General features: G+C 59.0%; 1 protein-coding gene across 2 annotated transcripts in view; it reads left to right on the top strand.

Annotated features, from left to right (window-relative positions):
• NKD1 (NKD inhibitor of WNT signaling pathway 1) overlaps positions 1 to 17,759 on the top strand; it is a 78,724-nt gene that overhangs the window by 41,037 nt on the left and 19,928 nt on the right. For both annotated transcript variants that reach the window (XM_051833876.2, XM_070063176.1), the window contains one exon: positions 13,309 to 13,375. In XM_051833876.2, the coding sequence (XP_051689836.2) occupies positions 13,309 to 13,375 (67 nt within the window). The remainder of the gene's footprint in view (positions 1 to 13,308; positions 13,376 to 17,759) is intronic.

The raw sequence follows: 17,759 nt of genomic DNA on the forward strand, positions 1-17,759 counted from the left end.
TCTGCAGGTGGCTGGGTGAGGTTCAGGTGTGAGGGGCGGGGTCGCCTTCTGACTGCCAGGCTTCAGATGGTCCCAGCTGGCTGCCCAGTCTCTCCCGGATGTGCAGGGGCCTCCCTGGACCTGTCATGCAGGGGCCAGCAGCTGCCTCCCAATCCCGGCTGCTTTTGTTTCTAGATCTTCGCTTGCGTGAGAACTGGTGTGCGCTGGGTGGGACTGGGAGGAGGGAGCTGCCCCCCCCGCCTGGGCTCCCAGTGACAGCACCTGTGTGACTTCCTCAGCCGGCCTCCTGCCGCCTCTACCATCACAGCCTTGTCTGAAATACAGGACCACAAGAAAAGGGTCCCGCAGCACCCCAGCTTCCTTGCGTGTGTGGCCGACAGCCATGCAAGGCAGGCGGTTTCTGGTGGCGCCCCTGGCTGGCTGTGTGCAGCAGTGTGGCTGAGAGGGGGCCCAGCAAGGGTCTGGGGGGCACAGAAGCCTGGCGCCTCCCTCTCCCCTCAGCTGGAACCACAAGACCATCCGTTTTAAGAGGAGCTGAGGGCCGGCGCCACGGCTCACTAGGCTAATCCTCCGCCTGCGGTGCCGGCACACCGGGTTCTAGTCCCGGTTGGGGCGCTGGTCCTGTCCCGGTTGCTTCTCTTCCAGGCCAGCTCTCTGCTGTGGCCAGGGAGTGCAGTGGAGGATGGCCCAAGTGCTTGGGCCCTGCACCCCATGGGAGACCAGGAGAAGCACCTGGCTCCTGGCTTCAGATTGGCACAACGTGCTGGCCGTAGTGGCCATTTTGGGGGTGAACCAACAGAGGGAAGGCCTTTCTCTCTGTCTCTCTCTCACTGTCTAACTCTGCCTGTCAAAAAAAAAAAAAAAAAAGAGAGAGGAGCTGAGGACCCAGCCGCGCTAGGCCCAGGCCCTCCTAGTGGCCTCAGTGTGTGGGTCCTTCCTGAACCAATGCTGGCGCCCTTCCTGCCTGCTTTGGCTTTCTTTTGTTTTCTTCCAAATGCATGGCGGCTTGCAGAAGTGGCTACGCACGCTCGTGGCTAGCGAGTAGCTGAGCTGGAGTCTAGCACCCAGCGCGGCCACGGGGACCCCTCTGGTGCCCACCTCTGCAGGTGCGTGCCTCTGACCGCCATGTTCGGAAGCATGTGGCGGTCATGTCAGCTGGGCGGTCGCATCTCTGTGCTCTTTGGCAGCTGTTGGCTCCTTCTCAGGCAAGTGCACGGGATGCTTTTCTGAGTCAGTAGCTAGAGAGCCGCATTTGGTGGGTCAGTGCGTGCTTGTGGATGCCTCCTCTGTCAGGCATTCATGGTAGGTCAGAGGGTGGAGGCACCCCAGTGAAAAGTAAGACAGGGAGGCAGAGAGGATGCTGTGTTTGTAAGCAGGGAGGCCTGGTGACAAAGGGGGTGACAGTTTGCACAAACCTGAAGGCAGGGAAGGAGAGGGGCAGCGTCTGGAGCCAGTGCATTGGAGGCAGAGGGGATAGCAAGTGCAAAGGCCCTGAAGTGGGCTGTGCCAGAGGTGTTCCGGCAACAGCAAGGAGGCTGTGCAGCTGTGGTGGAGTGAGCAAGGGCAGGAGTCGATGGGGGGGGGGGGCGGACACGCAGGGCAGAGCTCTGCAGGACATTGGGAGGACTTGGGGACTTGGGAAGGGATGGGAGTGGGGCAGGGGCGAGAAGAGCTGGTAGAGGCGGAGGAGGTGGGGTGGAGGTGGGCGTGGCTGGTTTCCCCATGTGTTTTGAAGGGGGAGCACACAGGCTGCACCTGCGGCTGGCAGGGAGGGTTGGCCGGGCGGCTGGGCTGAGCAGGGGTGAGGGGCGCCCCGGGTGAAGCAGGGGGGATGCTGGGCTGGGGGACAGGTTCTGGGGATGCCAGGCGTCGGTTTGGGACACAGGAGGTTTCGGATGCCTGTGGCGCACCTTGGTGGTGGCAGCCAGGCACTGAGCCATGGCGTGCTTTCTAGTGGAACAACCACTGGTTTAAAAAGCAGCTTTTTTAGCATGAGAGCATTGCGTGTTCTTGGATGGAAAGAGAGACGTCGACATTCGAATGGTCCTGAGAGCTGGTGTGCAGAGGCGACAGCTCCAGCTTCCTGTCCTGGCAGGCCCTGTGCCCTTCCAGAAAGGGAATGCTGTTTAAGTCAGAGCCACGGCGGCTTTGTGGAGTGACACGGCAGGGCTGTGGGTTCACGCTCTCGGCCCACGCTCGATTGCTCTCCGGCCTGCCAGCGCCGTAGACCCCAGGAGCTGGGACCATCAAAAGCACTCTTTACTCTCCTGCCTTCTCCCACATCTACCCCACTATGTGGCTCTTGCACCCCTGTGCCACGAACTGGGTGGATTCAGTGCCCCCATTTTACAGATAGGAACACTGCGGCTTACGAGTTTGGTTCTGGTGATGCATAACTGTCGAGTGTCGGGACAAGTTGTCCTGTGGGAGCCCAGGTGTGGTGTGTGGGCATGGTGGGGAGTCAGTCTCCACAGTGGCTCAGCGCGGGGGGCACAGCAGTTGCCCCAGAAAAGGGAAAGGAGTCTCTAAGTGGAGGAGCAGCCCAGGCAAGGGTTGTACGTGCCTGTGCACGTATGCATATGCTACACATACATGTGCATGGGTGCAGCCATCTGCATTACATGGGTGTGTGTGCCTTAGGTGTGTTGCAGTGATAGGTAGTGTGTGTGTGTGTGTGTGTGCACTCATGTATATTGCGTGCCTGCACCATATGAATCTGCACCTGTGTGTTCACGTGCATGTGTGTGCAGCAGGAGGGCCCCTGAGCTGTCCCAGACTGTTGCTGTATGTCCTCTGCAGCGGATGGGGCCTCGCGGCCTGTACCAAAGGGGAGGCTCTTATTCTGTCTCTGTGTTGAAGTTAGGGAAACAAGAAGCAGGAACCGCATACATGCAAGGCTGAGAGCGAGGACCTCCAGGCTCCCTCGGGTCTCCAGGCCCCAGGGCTGGCCTCTGCCCCAGGCAGGAGTGCCCAGCCTTGCCCCACAGCGAGTGGCCGTGGGATGCAGGGACACTGTTCTTTGGTCAGTAGCTGACAGTGCCATCTGTCATAAGCGCCTGGCTCGGGGCCACCCTGCTCAGCAGGGCACGCGCGCTGGACCCTGGCAGCAGACTGAGGCCTTGTCCCGGGGCCAGGCCTTGCTGGCAGAAGCAGCCACAGCTGCTTGCCTGGAGGCCCCGCAGCCCCTCCGGCCTCTCCTGCTATCAGCACTCAGCCACTTACAGCTGGGCAGGTCCGCGCAGTGCCAGGCAGTGCCAGGCAGTGGCATGGGGTCAGTGGCACAGTGGGTCAGCAGTTGTGGCAGGCAGAGATGTGATGGGCTTAGCGGTGTGGGGGACAGCGGCCTGGCAGGATGGCAGAGATGCAGCCAAGCACTGAACGGAGGAGACCGGGCAGTGATGGGGCCACTCCGGGCCTTTTGGGGTGGTTAAGGCCGTGCTGGGTCCGGCTTTGATCAGCTTTCTGGGCTCCCTGAAAACCCTGGGGGAGGAGAGAGCACCAGCTGTTGTGTAGCACGTGCTGGCTGTGCCAGGCTGCACGCCGAGTGCCTCACACATGCTCTCTCTCCCTTCCCTTCCACAGGCACCCTCCCGGCCAGGGCTGTCCTTTCCACTCTCAGCTGGGGAAACTGAGGCACAGACAGGTGAACTCACTTGTACGAACTCACGCAGTGTAAAGCGGAAGAGCCAGGTCTCAATCCCAGACCAGACTGATACGCAGGGCAATCGCTCAACCCCTCTGAGGGCACCCAAAATGCTCAGTAGAGGGCCTGGCAGGTGTCGCGCACCTACTGAGTGCTGGGCATTGCCACTGCGTCACCCTCAGCCCGCCAGCCCTCGAGTCCTGGTTTCCACCTGGAGGTCCCCACCAGGCAGCAGTGAGGCCACCACGCCTCGGCCCTGCTCTGCTCTGGACTGCCTGCCTGCTTTACACCGGTCATCTCCTAGGAGCTCTGAAATGCCACCAGGGGGAGACCAGAGAGCATTCTGGGGAATGCCAGGCTTTACCATTTCCTGTTGGGTTTGACTTCAAACACTCAAGCCATTTTTTCCTCCACACCCCCAAATCCCACTCACAAAACAGGAGGCTGTGAGCAGGGCCCAAGGCCAGGTGGGGAGAGTGCTGGTCTCACCCGGAGCCCGCCTGGCCTGATCCCTCTCCTCCTGTGCCCCCTTCCCACCTCTTGGAACCAGCCTCCCACCCCGCCCCAGGTGGGGCAGGGCGGGCCAGGATATCGATTCTGAGCTTTTATTAAAATCATGGAGGTCCCAAAGGATGGTCTACCTTCTTGGGGTGGGGATGGGGTATTGGGGTTGGGACTTGACATGGAGAGAGAGACAGAGAGAAAGGTCTTCCTTCCATTGGTTCACTCCCCAAATGTCTGCTACAGCCGGCGCGCTGCACCGATCTGAAGCCAGGAGCCAGGTGCTTCTTCCTGGTCTCCCATGTGGGTGCAGGGGCCCAAGCACTTGGGCCATCCTCCACTGCCCTCCCGGGCCACAGCAGAGAGCTGGACTGGAAGAGGAGCAACCGGGACTAGAACCCGGCCCCCATGTGGGATGCCGGCGCCACAGGCAGAGGATTAACCAAGTGAGCCATGGCGCTAGCCCCTGGACTCTTATATTTCCGTGATTCTGTATTTCTTTCATGTGAATCATGTGTGATTTTTTAATTAATTTATGTATTTGAGAGGTAGAGTCACAAACAGAGGGAAAGATAGAGAAAGAGAGGTCTTCCATCCTCTGATCCACTCCCCAAATGGCTGCAACGGCCAGAGCTGGGCTGATCCGAAGCCAGGAGCCAGGAGCCAGGAGCCAGGAGGCTCTTCCAGGTCTCTCACCCGGATGCAGGGACCCGAGCACTTGTGCCATCTTCCTGTGCTTTCCCAGGCCGTTAGCAGGGAAGCTGGATGAGAAGTGGAGCAGCTTCCTGCTCATGCAAACCCTGGGAGGGAGTGCTGATGGCCAAGTGGTTGGGTCACTGCCACCCGCGTGGGAGGCCTGGTGAGTTCTGGAACCTGGCTGTGGAGGGAGTTGTGACGATGGCACATGGATGCTGGTGACTTGCTGAGGTGACAGCTTGGGCAGTGGACTTTGGCTGGCTTGTTCCAGAAGGGGGCAAATCCAGACAGGGATTGTTTGCACCCTGCCGGGCAGAGGAAGGGAAAGGCCCTGGGTTTGAAGGCCAGCCTGCTCAGGCCTGGCCTCTGCTGTCCTGCACACCCAGGAAGGGGGCCGGACTGGAGTCCCCAGGACGCGGGGAGCTGGGCTCTATGGTTGGGAGCCCTTTGATTACATCTAAAGCAGATAAAAACGGGCTGGGAGAAATCTGAGGAATGTTAATTGCAGCTCCACATCTTTGTTGTCTTGGAGGCCTGGTCCTCAGGCCGAGAGGGCCGAGAGGGCTGAGGAGGGCCGAGAGGGCCGAGAAGGGCCGGTTTGGAGCACGGCGGGAGCCTCTACCCCCCTCCACTCAGCTGCACACAGCGCAGGGCCAGGGCTTCCGGCCCAGGCTTCCTTCCGTGGCTCCCTAGCTTGGCCGGGAGGCCAGGACTCAGGTTTTAGGAGGCCGCAGATGGGTTCTGGGGGCTGTGGGTGTCAGAGCTTGTAGCTGAATCGCTGTAGGCAGCGAGGGCCCTGAGTGCCTTCTGCAGCCACTGCGCCCTGTGAAGGCAGGGGACGGCTGGGCCTGGCTGGGGGCGGCCAGCACTTGGTCGTTGAGCGCCTACTCTGTGTCAGGTGCTGTCAGGGCACATCAGACCCTGCCCGCAAGGAGCCCCCCTGCAGAGCAGCTGGGCCAGAGCTGTGCCCTGGGAGGTGGCCCCTGTCCCTCGCTCGCCCTGTATGAGTCCCAGAAGATGGAGGGAGATTGGATGCAGCCTTGGCACCCGAGAAGCCATCTTCTCTCTAGCTCCCGGGACAGAGGTCGTGGGGGGAGGGGTTCCAGTGGGCCATGCTGCGGCTGGGAACCTGTGCTGGGCAGGCAGGACCAGGAGCTACCGCTGGGGGTGACCATGGCCATGGCAAGCTCAGGGGAGTGGCCAGGGACTCTGCCCCTCACTCTTACTGATTTCCAGAGGAGATGCCATTTGCCTTTGGAAGTGAGGTCTGGGTTTTGATGATGTTTCTCGGGAGGGGGTCCCAGTTTTCTTCCCATCCCTGGGGGTGGGCATTGTAGCCCTTCCCGTCCTTGCAGCCAGGGCTGCCCCAGCGCCCCCGTCTCTGCCCCCTGGCCGCCAGCAATGCTGTCTTTGCACCGCTGGCCTGTGTGTTGCTGTGCTTGGGCTGGGGCTTGCCTGCTGTGTCTGCAGGTGCACAGGGCTCCAGAGGCCAGAGAGAGCCCCCGAGAGCTGGGGGCAGGTAAGACCATGGTGGGGGCAGAAGGGCCAGAGACCCATAGGGTTGAGGTGCAGGTTGGTGGCTGGCCCTGGTTTCTCTCTCGTTTCCTGGGTGTTGCCCTGGAGAAGAAGTCTGGGTGCCTGGAACCCCAGGGCTGTGCTCGAGGTGGCCACACACCCCATCTCAGCCTGGTGCCGCCCCCTTGGGGACACCAGAGGCCCGAGGCCTGGCGGGTTGGAGCCTACTCTGACTGTTTCTCCACGCGACCTTTGCCTGGCCCATGAATCTGTTTCCTCTTTTATCAAGTGCGTTCTTGTCTGGGGCTTTGTTAGGTCCAGTGTAGTTACCCAGGTAACACCTATACCTGCTGGTTCTACATCCGGGCATTCGTTCAAATCAGCCGTGTCTGGAAGATACTCAGAAAAAAACGAAAAACAAAAAACAAACAAAAAAAACAAACCCTGCCTCTCCCTGGAGTGCATCCAGACTTGTTGTCGTCATTCCCTGAACACAATGTGACACCATTGCCATGTCACTTGCCTGGTGCCAGGTGTTGGAGGTCCTCCAGGGTGATGCAGAGAGTACAGGAGGACGTTTGCAGGTTCCACACACAGGGGACACCAATTTATCTAAGAGATAAATGGACCCCTGATGGACCCCTGCTCCCCCCCTTTCCACTCTGCTGGGGCAGCCCTCGGCATCTTCCTCCACGTGTTCGCCTGTGCGTGGATGGACTCGTGGTGTTTTCCGTGATGTGCCGGTCTCGCTGCACATGTGTGGCGAGTGTGACTCCGTGCACTGCTCGTCTCGTGCTGTGGCATGGAGCCCTACAGGCCGGGCCTGGCAGGTGTGCCTGCACCCACTTGGTTTGAACTCTGCACCTGGCCCCCGGGTCCCTTGATGGCGTGCAGGTGTTTCTGGCTGTTGGTTCACGTCTCAGTGAGCTTGGCTGTGCCCCTTGGTCCACACGTGTGAGGGTTGCCCTGGGGGAGACCTGGGTGTTGAATGGCTGGGTGTCAGGTGATAGCGAGGGGAACAGGTGAGAATGTTCCAGAGTGTATGTCAGGGAAGTAGACACAACTGAAGGGGGAGGGAAGCTGTCCCCAGCCTTGTGTCTGACACGAGCCCAGGTATTTGGTCTACACTTCTGGGCAAACTCCTCTTTGAAAGTAAAATCCCCATTTATTTTTCTTTGATTTTTTTAAAAAAATATTTTATTTATTTGCTTGAAAGGCAGACTTAGAGAGAGAGAGAGAGAGATCTTTCATCCACTTGTTCATTCCCTAAATGGCCACAATGACCAGGGATGGAACAAGCCTGGAGCCAGGAGCCAGGAGCCAGGAGGCTCCTCTGAGTCTCCCATGTGTGTGCAGGGGCCCAAACACTCAAGCCATCCTCCGCTGCTGTCCTAGGCACATTAGCAGGGAGCTGGATCAGAAGTGCAGCAGCCGGGTGGGACTTGAACTTGCGCCCATATGGATTGCCAGCACTGCAGGCCATGGCTTTACCCATTGCACCACCATGTTGGCCCCTGAAATCCCTATTTCATGGAAGAGGAGAAAAGAGGACCAGCAAAATTAAGTCACGTGTCTGCTGCCATGCAGCTGCCTTGGGTGAGCCTGGGCCCAAAGCCAGGTCCCTGTGGGTGCTGGGGAGCAAGGCACCTCATCCTGCCTCCCAGGAAGGGACAGGAAGGCGGGAGCTCACTTTGAGTGAGGCCTCGGGAGGCGTGGCTGAGCTGCATCCGTACAGTGCTGGGAAAAGAGAACTTGCCAAGAATTTCCGGGGGCAGCTCCAGGGCGGGCTGCATGGATCTCAGGGTTTCGGGGGTGGCCGGGTCCTGGTCCCCAGCCCCAGCTTGTCCTCCCCCAGCATGCCCCAGCCGTATACATTTCTGGCATCTGTGAGCTGGGTCGTGTTCTGTGGGCACCAGGAGTTTGCTTTGAGGCCGTGGCACCAACATCTGTTAGCTCTCAGAGAACAGAGAGATTGACAGCGACCCGCCAGGGCCGGCGGGCGGCGGTGGGGATATTAAGTTCCGGAGGCTGAAGTCACAGAGACAAAGAGGAAAAGCCCCAACCCAACCCCAGCCCGCTCCCCAAGGCCCCTCTTTGATGTGGGTTTCCAGTCCCCGGAGGCCTTATAAGGCATTGTGCCTGCATTCTGGGTTCTGGGCTGGCCCTGGCCGCACACCCAGTGCCCGGGGGGAGCTGGCCTCTCTTCCTGGGGCCCAGTGTGGGGCAGAGGGGGCAGTGCTGGGATGCAGGAGGGAGGCACAGCTGGACTGTGTGGTCTCCGAGACCACCAAGCCAAGGGGCAGCCTGGCCCCAGGTTGCGTGGGGCGGGGGCTCTGTGGACCCAGAAGGATCTTTGGGTCAGAACGTGGAGCAGAGGCTGAGGCCCACTGTGCCGGAGGCCAGAGTCGGGGAGGCCCAGGACTCGAGGGGCCGGGCTGGATGGCCCAGTGGAAAACAGAAGCAATGAAGGAAGCGCAGCCATGAAGGGAGGATGTGGGCTCTGGCTCTGTGTGGCCTTGCGCAAGTCCCTTGGTGTCTCTGGGCCTCGGTTTTCTCATCTCTAAAGTGGGAATAATAGGAAAAGCCCTTTGGCATAGGGTACCGCCCTGAGGATCAAGGGCAAAGCTCTAGGCGGGACGAGGTCGTGTTTCCAGGTGTCCGTGAGGGCTCCCGGCAGTGTCCTTGGTGCAGGAGTGATGCTCATGGGATCAGGTATAGCGCCTCGGGCTTTAGACACAGTGGCTTCCTCGTGCTCTTGGGCCCCGCCCCCGCGACTCATTCATGGGGAGCCGCTGAGCAGCTTGTGCGAGGCAGAGCTGGGATTTGAACCGAGGTCTGATGGACCGCAGTCCACTGCCCTCCACTCTGAGGCGCCCGTGGTGGGGGTTCTTGGCTGCTGTGGGTCTCACAGCGGGCTCCACCAGCACCTGCCTTCCTGCAGGATGTGACTAGGACCTGGCTCCTGCACCTTGCAATGCAAGGCTCCAGCCAGTGCCTGGCATGAGGGTGGGGCAGAGTCCCCAAGCCCTGGGTAGGTGCTGTCTGCGGGGCAGACGGGAGTAGGTGGCCGCTGGCCCCGGTACCCGAGCTGGTTTTCTCGCACTTCTCTAAGTGTGGTCCCTGCTCCCAGGAGGCCTGACTCCACTGTGTCCTGGTTGGGTTGCCATAGGCTGGGTACGTTATAAAGAAAGGAGGTTTGTCTTGGCCTACAGTTCTGGTGCAAGGCCTGGGCCCACATCTGGCCATGACCTTCTTGCTGGCAGCGTCCTGAGCTGGAGCAGCACATCAGATGGGGAGAGACAGCGAGTGTGCGTGTGAGTGTATATCTGTCCCGAGGTCTCTCTCTAGGCTTCCATCGTGGGGGCTGTCCTAGGCACATTAGCAGGGAGCTGGATCAGAAGTGACAGCTCGCAGTGGGGATGATTGGCACAAGAGTCTCAGAGGAGACAACAGGTGACCCGGTCACCATGCTCTCCCTGAACACGGACTGGGCAGCCTGGGAGCTGGCTCCAGTCTTGACCCTGCCTCTCACTGGCCTCTTGGTGCCATCTCCTCATTTAAACATAGGGCGATGGGGAGGCCTGGCCAGAGTGCCTGTGGGGACCCCATCTGCCGGCCTCCCTGCTGTGTGCCCGTGGTACTGCCATTAGCACCCTTTTCCTGTCCCATGGTGTCATCCTACTCTGCAAAAAAAAAAAAAGTGATGACCAGGATCCCCATCACGTGACAATTTGCACCTCATTTTTGTGAGGTTTTATTTTTTTTAAGATTTATTTATTTAGTTGAAAGGTGGAGTTACAGAGAGGCAGAGGCAGAGAGAAAAAGAGATAGAAAGAAAGAGGGAGAAGCCGGCGCTGTGGCTCAATAGGCTAATCCTCCACCTTGCGGCGCCGGCACACCGGGTTCTAGTCCCGGTCGGGGCGCCGGATTCTGTCCCGGTTGCCCCTCTTCCAAGGCCAGCTCTCTGCTATGGCCAGGGAGTGCAGTGGAGGATGGCCCAGGTGCTTGGGCCCTGCACCCCATGGGAGACCAGGAAAAGCACCTGGCTCCTGGCTCCTGCCAGGATCAGCGCGGTGCGCCGGCTGCAGCGGCGGCCATTGGAGGGTGAACCAACGGCAAAAGGAAGACCTTTCTCTCTCTGTCTCTCTCTCTCACTGTCCACTCTGCCTGTCAAAAAAAAAAATAAAATAAAATAAAAATAAAAAAAAAAAAGATGTTTAAAAAAAAAAAAAAAAAAAAAGAGGGAGAGAGATCTTCTGTCTGCTGGTTCACTCCCCAGTTGGCCACCTGAAGCCAGGAGCCAGGAGCTTCTTCTGCATCTCCCACATGGGTGCAGGGGCCCAAGCACTTGGGCAATGCTCCACTGCTTTCCCAGGCCAGAGCAGAGGGCTGGATCAAAGAGGAGCAGCTGGGACTCAAACCGGTGCCCATATGGGATGCTGGCACTGCGGGCAGCGGCTTTACCCACTATGCCCCAGTGCCAGCTCCAGAGCTTGTGTTCTTTGAGAGATACAAAGAGCAGGCTGTTGTGATAATGCAAGGGGTTTATTGAATATGAAAAGTGCCTCGCACCCTGCAAGAAGCAGCAAATGCATAATAAGCGTCTGTTGTTACATTATTGTGGTTTATTCCTCTGCCCCATTTTACAGAGAAGGAGATTGAGGTCCAAGAGCAACAGAAGCTAGTGGAGCCAGCGCATGACGCTGTGTCCAGCTCCGTATCCCCCCGGCCTCTGCTCTAGGGACTCAAAGCTTAAGGAGCTCAGACCCTGCGTGTCATGAACCCTGGGCTGTGTGGCTCAGTGGACAAGGTGACTCTGCCATAATCCTGTTCCCAGAGCGGGGGACCGTGTAGCACTAAGAGGCCGACCCAGAACTTGCCGGAAGTCAGCTTTGTTGAGTGTGTCAGACAGCCTGCTGCTCCCACCAGGGGGCGCTGCTTCTGTCCTCAGAGTGGGTGCCTTGTGCACATGTGGGCATTGGCAGAGGGGTCCCACCCAGCACGCCCTCGTCCGAAGTGATGTCCACGTGTGGCAATGAGAGGGTGCGAAGTCCCAGCATCTCACTGATGCAGGCGGCCATGTGTGGTGCGATCAGGGTGCTGTCTGAGGTCGGGGCCACACCCCCCGCACAGAAACCTCAGCAGTCCCTTGTGTAGTCCCTTGAAGACTGTCGCTTGCTCCTGCCAGGTGGCATCTGTCTCGCTCCCATAAGAGAGATGAGCTTTAATTGGCTGCCAGGATGTCGCTGCCATCTGATGATGCCACCTGTGCACGTCCCTTTCCTGTCACCGGCTCCCAGCTCCCCTGTCAACTCCAGCTCTGTTAACGCAAACAGCCAGTTTACAAGCCCGGGAAATGTTGGGTGATTATACTAATCGGCAGAGGCGGAGAGAGACGCCGCCTGATGCTGGGTTTAGAAGGGAAATGGGGCGCCAGGAGTCGGAATGGCTGCCTCTGAGCAACCTGTGAGAGTGTGTTGCCCGGGAAAGGCAAAGCAGCCCTGAAGCACACAGTGGTGCTGGTTGACTCTAAAACAAAACCGCAAACCCCGCGCGCTTGCCCCCCACTGCGTCCAGCCAGGAGACCAGCTGTGTGAAGCCTCCCTGGGTTTATCAGGGCGAGGACTAGTTTTGCCTTTAAGCCGCGGAGCGGTAGGTTTTTTTTTTTTTTTTTTTTCTCCCCCTCCAGGAGAGAGTGTTTGTTCTTCTCACAAAGGGGAGGTGGTGACAGCTCAGCTTTTGGACTGCTCATCATTTTGCGGGTCGGGAAGCACCGTGCAAGCAGAGAAGGGAGTGCAAGTCCCCAAACCTCGTCTGTCCCCCAAAACAGGAGTGCATCTCAAAGTGGGTTCCTTGGAACACGAGTCCTGTGTGACGTGTTTGAGAGACAGAACTCTGTGGCTTAAATAGATTTGCAGAATATAGTGTACAAAGGTACTTCAAAAGGCCCACGGAAAATGTGTATGATGAAAACATTATGCATGGATTTCAGTTGGTTTGGCGCCAGTTCAAACTTGTCTTTCCATTGCATTTCTCCATGCGCTTTTTAGAGTAGCCTTGTATGCTAGTGCTCAGAGTCCCGGTGTTTATAAGCGTAGTAAAGGCTCTGATGAGTCCTGCGGCCAGCGACCTTGCCTAGCTCTGTTTGAAGCAACCTCCTTTGATCAGAGAACTCTTCTTGGCAGAGTGCTGATAAGCCCTGGTCTGGCCTTCCCTGCGGCCAGCACCGTCCTCCTGGGTGGGCTAGACAGGGCTCTGTTGGCAGCCCAGGAACTTCCCAGCCTGTGGATCCACCAAACTCACCTTGCAAACCCAACATCGTCCGGGTAGCTGCCCGGCCCCATGGGCTGGAAGGAGCCCTGCCAGGTGGGCTGAGACGCTGGACACCTCGAACTCACTGGAAGACAGCAGGCAAAGTGTGTGCGAGGATCTGGCCAGCTCCCGGAAGGGCTGTGTGTGTGTGTGTGTCATCAGCGAGCTGGGAGGCAAGATGGAGAGCCAGTGGGAGCTGGCACCTGTGGGAAGAGTATGGTGAAAGGCACCCACCTAGAGCACAGACGACCCCGTGGGTTTCCTCACAAGCCCATGAGACCGCCCTCCTGGGACCCCGTGCTGGAGGAAGGCTCCAGATTGAGGTCTCTCCTTGGGGTTGGCAGGGGAGGTCTGTTGCTCCTGTGTTCATCAAGCTGATTCGGCCGGCTCCGCGAGGCCCGTCTTCTGGTCTCGTCTATGCACCTGTGGGGCGGGGCCGACTTCCTGGGGGAGAAGCATGGCCCCCAGAAGTGTCACGGGGGTTGATTTCTCGGGTGCCACAGGATCCACCCCGCTGACCTAATTCCTAGCAGAAGCCTCAGGACAGGGTCGTCCCCACCCCGCCTGCTGCGGCCCGGCCCTGGCTGCCGCCCCCCGACCCCAAGATCCTTCCTCACTGTCCCTGCTTTGTCTTCCTCCAGGAGCTCGTGGGCGAGGTTTTCAGAGAGCCCCTCAGCGAGGAGGAAGAGGAGGACTTCCGGCTGGAAGGTACTTGGCGTCCGTTGCTCTCCCCTGCGGCATTGAGGGGTGAACGGGTATCCAGGCCACCATGTGCCCGGCCAACACCAGAGACTCTGTGGTTCACAGTGGGCTGGGAGTGAGGAGCCCGGGGCGCATGGCCCATGCGGGCCTGCACACTGGCCCTGCACTGTGTGACTTGTGGGACCTGGGGCAGGTGTTGGACCTCAGCCTCCTGCCCTGGGGGTGATGAAAGCAGCTTCTCAGGGCTGTGGGAAGCCCCCCAAACAGTGGTGGGCAGAGAGAAGGTGTTGCAAATGCAGCTGTCCTGGTTCCCTGTGTAGTCACTCGTGTCGTGCCCATGGGGTGTGCACATACTCGCTCACGCACCCTCAGCCCCTCACCTCTCTCTTCAGAGCTCACCCCTTCCTTCCTTCAAGGACGGGCGCCAATTTGCAGCAAGAATCAGGAGAGAGCGAGGAGGGAATGGTGTCGCGAAGCCAGCGTGTGTTTGCCAGACAGGATGGCATTTCCATTTGTCACTTGGAATTGGGGGCGAGGCTTTGCCAGATGCGGCAGCCCCAGGAGAGTCAGAGCCCCTTTGCCAAAGCCAGGGCAGCAGCTGGCTGGCAGGCTGGGGTGCAGGGGTCCCTGGGGGTTGTCTGGGCAGGCTCCAGACCCCAGGGCGTCCTGAGGGCCTGGAGGGTGTCAGGGGCCGCCTGGGCCAGACCTCAGGGCCATGGCTGCAGCTGGCCTGGGAGCTGTCCTAGCTGTGGGCTCTGCGGCTCCAGCCCAGGCCGGCCGACTCCACTGCGCCTTTCAGTAACCTCCCAGGTGCACTTGGAGCAGCACTGTTTGCAGAGATTCTCGCTGGTGCCTGGAAGTCGGAGGCGGCCTGGGGATCCAGCTAGCTCTCAAACTTGGCTCCAAATGGAGCAGCCCCAAACCAAGGGCGTGGAGTCGTACGGACAGAAGGCTCTGTGCACGTGTTTCCCTTGTGCCTCTGGACCTGGTGCCTGCACATGGGGGCTTGGGCTCCCCAAGCCGCAGCTGGTATCCTTGGCTGCATGGAGAGATGCTGGGATTTGGTACCTAGAGGTCTGCAGGGTACAGGCATGGGGAGCAGGGTGACCCAGGCATCCAGGACGTGGGCCTCACCACTCATTCCAGGTTTCTCCTCCCTTGCCTGTTTGAATGGGAACTTACTGTCAGGCCTGTTCTCTTGTCTACCCATCCCTAACCTCTGCTCCGTCCATCACCCACTCACTCTCCACCCACCCGTCCACGTGTTGCTCATCTGCACCTGTCCATCACCCATCCAGCATTCTTACTCATCCACTCATCTGCTGTTATACCCAGCCCTCCACCATTGCCTGTTCATTCATTTGCCTGTTCTGTTACCGCCCCATCTGCCAGCCAGCTTCACCTGTGCACCATGGGGCGCCCTCCCCTCCATCCTTCACCCATCTGCTCAGCAGCGACCCATTAGTGTTTATCACGGGTCATCAACCTGTCCGCCATTTACTGGGTCTCTTCTTAAAGCCAGAAACGGGACATTTCCGTGCAGTGAGGCTCAGCCTAAAACCACATAATTGGTTTCAACTGAGATCTCTTTGCCTGCAGACAGACAGGAAATGAGCCATGGAGCTGGCTTCTCCCAGCCCTGGCAGTGACTTGCTGTGTGATCCCGGGCAGGTCCTCCGTCTCTGGGTCCCCCTTGCCTCCCTGTAACATGAGGGGTGGTGACATGGAGCCAGACTCAGTGGGCACTCAGGATGTGGGCACCTGTAGGGAGGAATGCACCTTGCTAGAGGTGGCACTTAGGAGTCTTGGTGGGAGGGTGGCAAGCATGCGTGAGGCACTTGAGGGTCCTGGCTCCTGTCAGGGAAAGGGTCCAAGCCCCTAGCCCACCAGCCCTATGTCAGGCTTCAAGGGCAGCTGGCCATCTTACCAGTCACTGCTGGTGTCCGGTGGGGCTTGGGTGCCACTAGTTGGGCTGGATTGATTGTTGGTGGCCAAGCTTTGCAGCTCCTTTCTTCAAACAAAAGCTGGCAGAGAAGTGCAACATGTACATGTGGCAGATCATTCTAGAAGGGTGGACACCACGTGACGATGTTCACGCAAACAGAAGGCACCAGACACTTTATGGTGTTCATATGGGGTCCACGTGCTTTGTTCTGTGGACATGGGCCTGGACGGCTGTGACCTGGCCCCTCTGGACAGGGGAGGGACTGCATTTGGAAAGGGTGCTCAGAGGAGGTTGCAGTATTATCTGTACTTCATGCCTTAACTTCTGTAACGAGAGTATAATCGTAATTTCCTTGTGATACTAGAAACCAGCTGGTGTCGTTGTACAGTGGGTTAAACCCTTATGTGCTGGTTTGAATCCCAGCGGCTCTGCTTCTAATCCAGCTTCCTGCTCATAGGCTGGGAAGGCAGCAGAAGATGGCCCAAGTCCCTGGGGCCCTGCCACCCATGTGGGAGACCCAGATGGAGCTCTTGGCTCCTGGCTTCGGCCTGACCCAGGCCCAGCTGTTGTGTTCATTTAGGGAGTGAACTCCTCTGGTTCATGGAAGATATTCTGTCTCACTCTGCGTTTCGAATAAGTAAGTCTTTTTGAAAAAGAAAGAAAAAAGAAACAATTTAAGAGTGAAAGCAAAGAATAAATAAGGCAGAGAGAGCGGGGCCGCTCTGATTTGAGCCAGGTGGATATCTGGACCTGTTCCCTGGGCCCTGGAGACCCCTGCGAAAGGACCCTGGGCCCAGTGGCTGGCTGTGGGTCTCTGGCCACCCAGGATGGGGACGTGGCCATGGCGAGCAGGCTGAGGGTGGCTTGGGGACCATCCACCTGCCCTGGACCTGGGCCCAGGGTGTCCCTCTGTGCTTCTGGCCAAGGGAAGACAAGCTGAGTCCTCAATCTCTTCTTTGTCTTCCCGTTGGCCAAGTTCATTGCCTCTTGGCGGGCTGGAGAGCTCTTTAGGAGAGAAAAAAGGCCATCTGAGGCGTGAAGATAAAAAGAAGTCTTTTAGCCATCCCAGGAGAGGCTGGCTCTAGCTCCTGCGCTGTTATGTAAAGCCGGCCCTAATCCAGCGTCTTAACCGCCTTAACCGGCCAGCTGGGAGCGGGAGCGATGGGAGATTAAGGCCGGGCTCCGTGCGGGGCCGGGGCTGCAAGCTCCTTTTGAACCCGGGAAAGAACAAAGTAAACATCAAAAGTTCCAGGCCCCAGAGCCACTGGGTGTGGCAGGGATGGAGAGAAGGGGAGACAGACCCCTTCCTTTGCTGACCCAGCGAGGGCCCAGGACAGGGGAGAGGTGACCCCATGGTGAGTGGCAGCACCCGGCTGCTTCCTGCCTCCCCAGTGGGGCAGGTCGCCAGGTGGCGGCAGCCTGTGGCTTGTACCCTGGGGTGGGGACCAGTGCCAGGCATGTTTGGCACACCCACGTCACCCTCCGAGACCTCCAGGAACCGCTGTGTCTGAGGGTGACCTGCAGGTGCATCGCTGGCTACAGCCCCAGCCCGGTCCCTCGCTGGCAGAGAAAGACCTCTGGGCCCTGCCCCTGTGTCCTCCACACCCCCAAGTGCCCATTTCTGGTCTTCCCTGCAGGTTCTAGTCCAGCCTGCTGCTCCCGCCCTCGAAGGTCTCTCAGGGGCCTGGCCCTTCCCAGCCCGAGGCAGAGGTGGCCCTGGGGAGCTGGCTCTGCCAAGGAGGGCATTCATGCTGGGCCCGAGACCCCATGCGCTGTGCAGCCCTGGGGAGCTCAGGCCCTCTTCAGCTCTGCTCTGGCCCTGGACTTGGCCTTCCTCCTCCGTCATGAGGAGTGCCCTGCACCCTGTGTTCTGACCTGGGAGTTTGCAGGCCAGACCACGACCCCACCTGGCTGTCCCTCCACTCGCTGTGTGACCCTGGACAGGTCACTTCACTTCTCTGTGTCCCAGTTCCCTCGCTGGGCTCCTTGTGGCACTTCTCCTGCAGGGTTTGGTGTCGTCATTGAGAGAAGCCCTGAGAACAGGCCTGGTCCAGAGAAAGTGCCCAGTCCACGCGGGCTGTCCTGGTTCTGGTTGTGCCATGGGCCCGGGTTTCCCGGACAGGGGCTGGCCTGGGCTTACAGTCATCTGCATAGGCCAGGTCAAAGGTCTCCTCTCAAAGTTGCTTTAATCCCGTTAGGAGCCGTGAATTCCTCCCTGGGCATTGCAGAGCCTCTGACATGCTGTGGGTGCTCAGTGAACACCCAGAGGGGCCGGCGCTGTGGTAGTGCCGGCATCCCATATGGGCGCTGGTTCCCGTCCCGACTGCTCCACTTCCGATCCAGCTCCCTGCTAATGCACCTGGGAAAGCAGCAGAAGATGGCCCAAGTGTGTGGGCCCCTGCACCCATGTGGGGGACCTGGATGAAGCTCCTGGATCCTGACTTC

Source organism: Oryctolagus cuniculus, chromosome 18 (genome assembly GCF_964237555.1).
Source record: "Oryctolagus cuniculus chromosome 18, mOryCun1.1, whole genome shotgun sequence".
NCBI classification, from domain to species: domain Eukaryota; kingdom Metazoa; phylum Chordata; class Mammalia; order Lagomorpha; family Leporidae; genus Oryctolagus; species Oryctolagus cuniculus.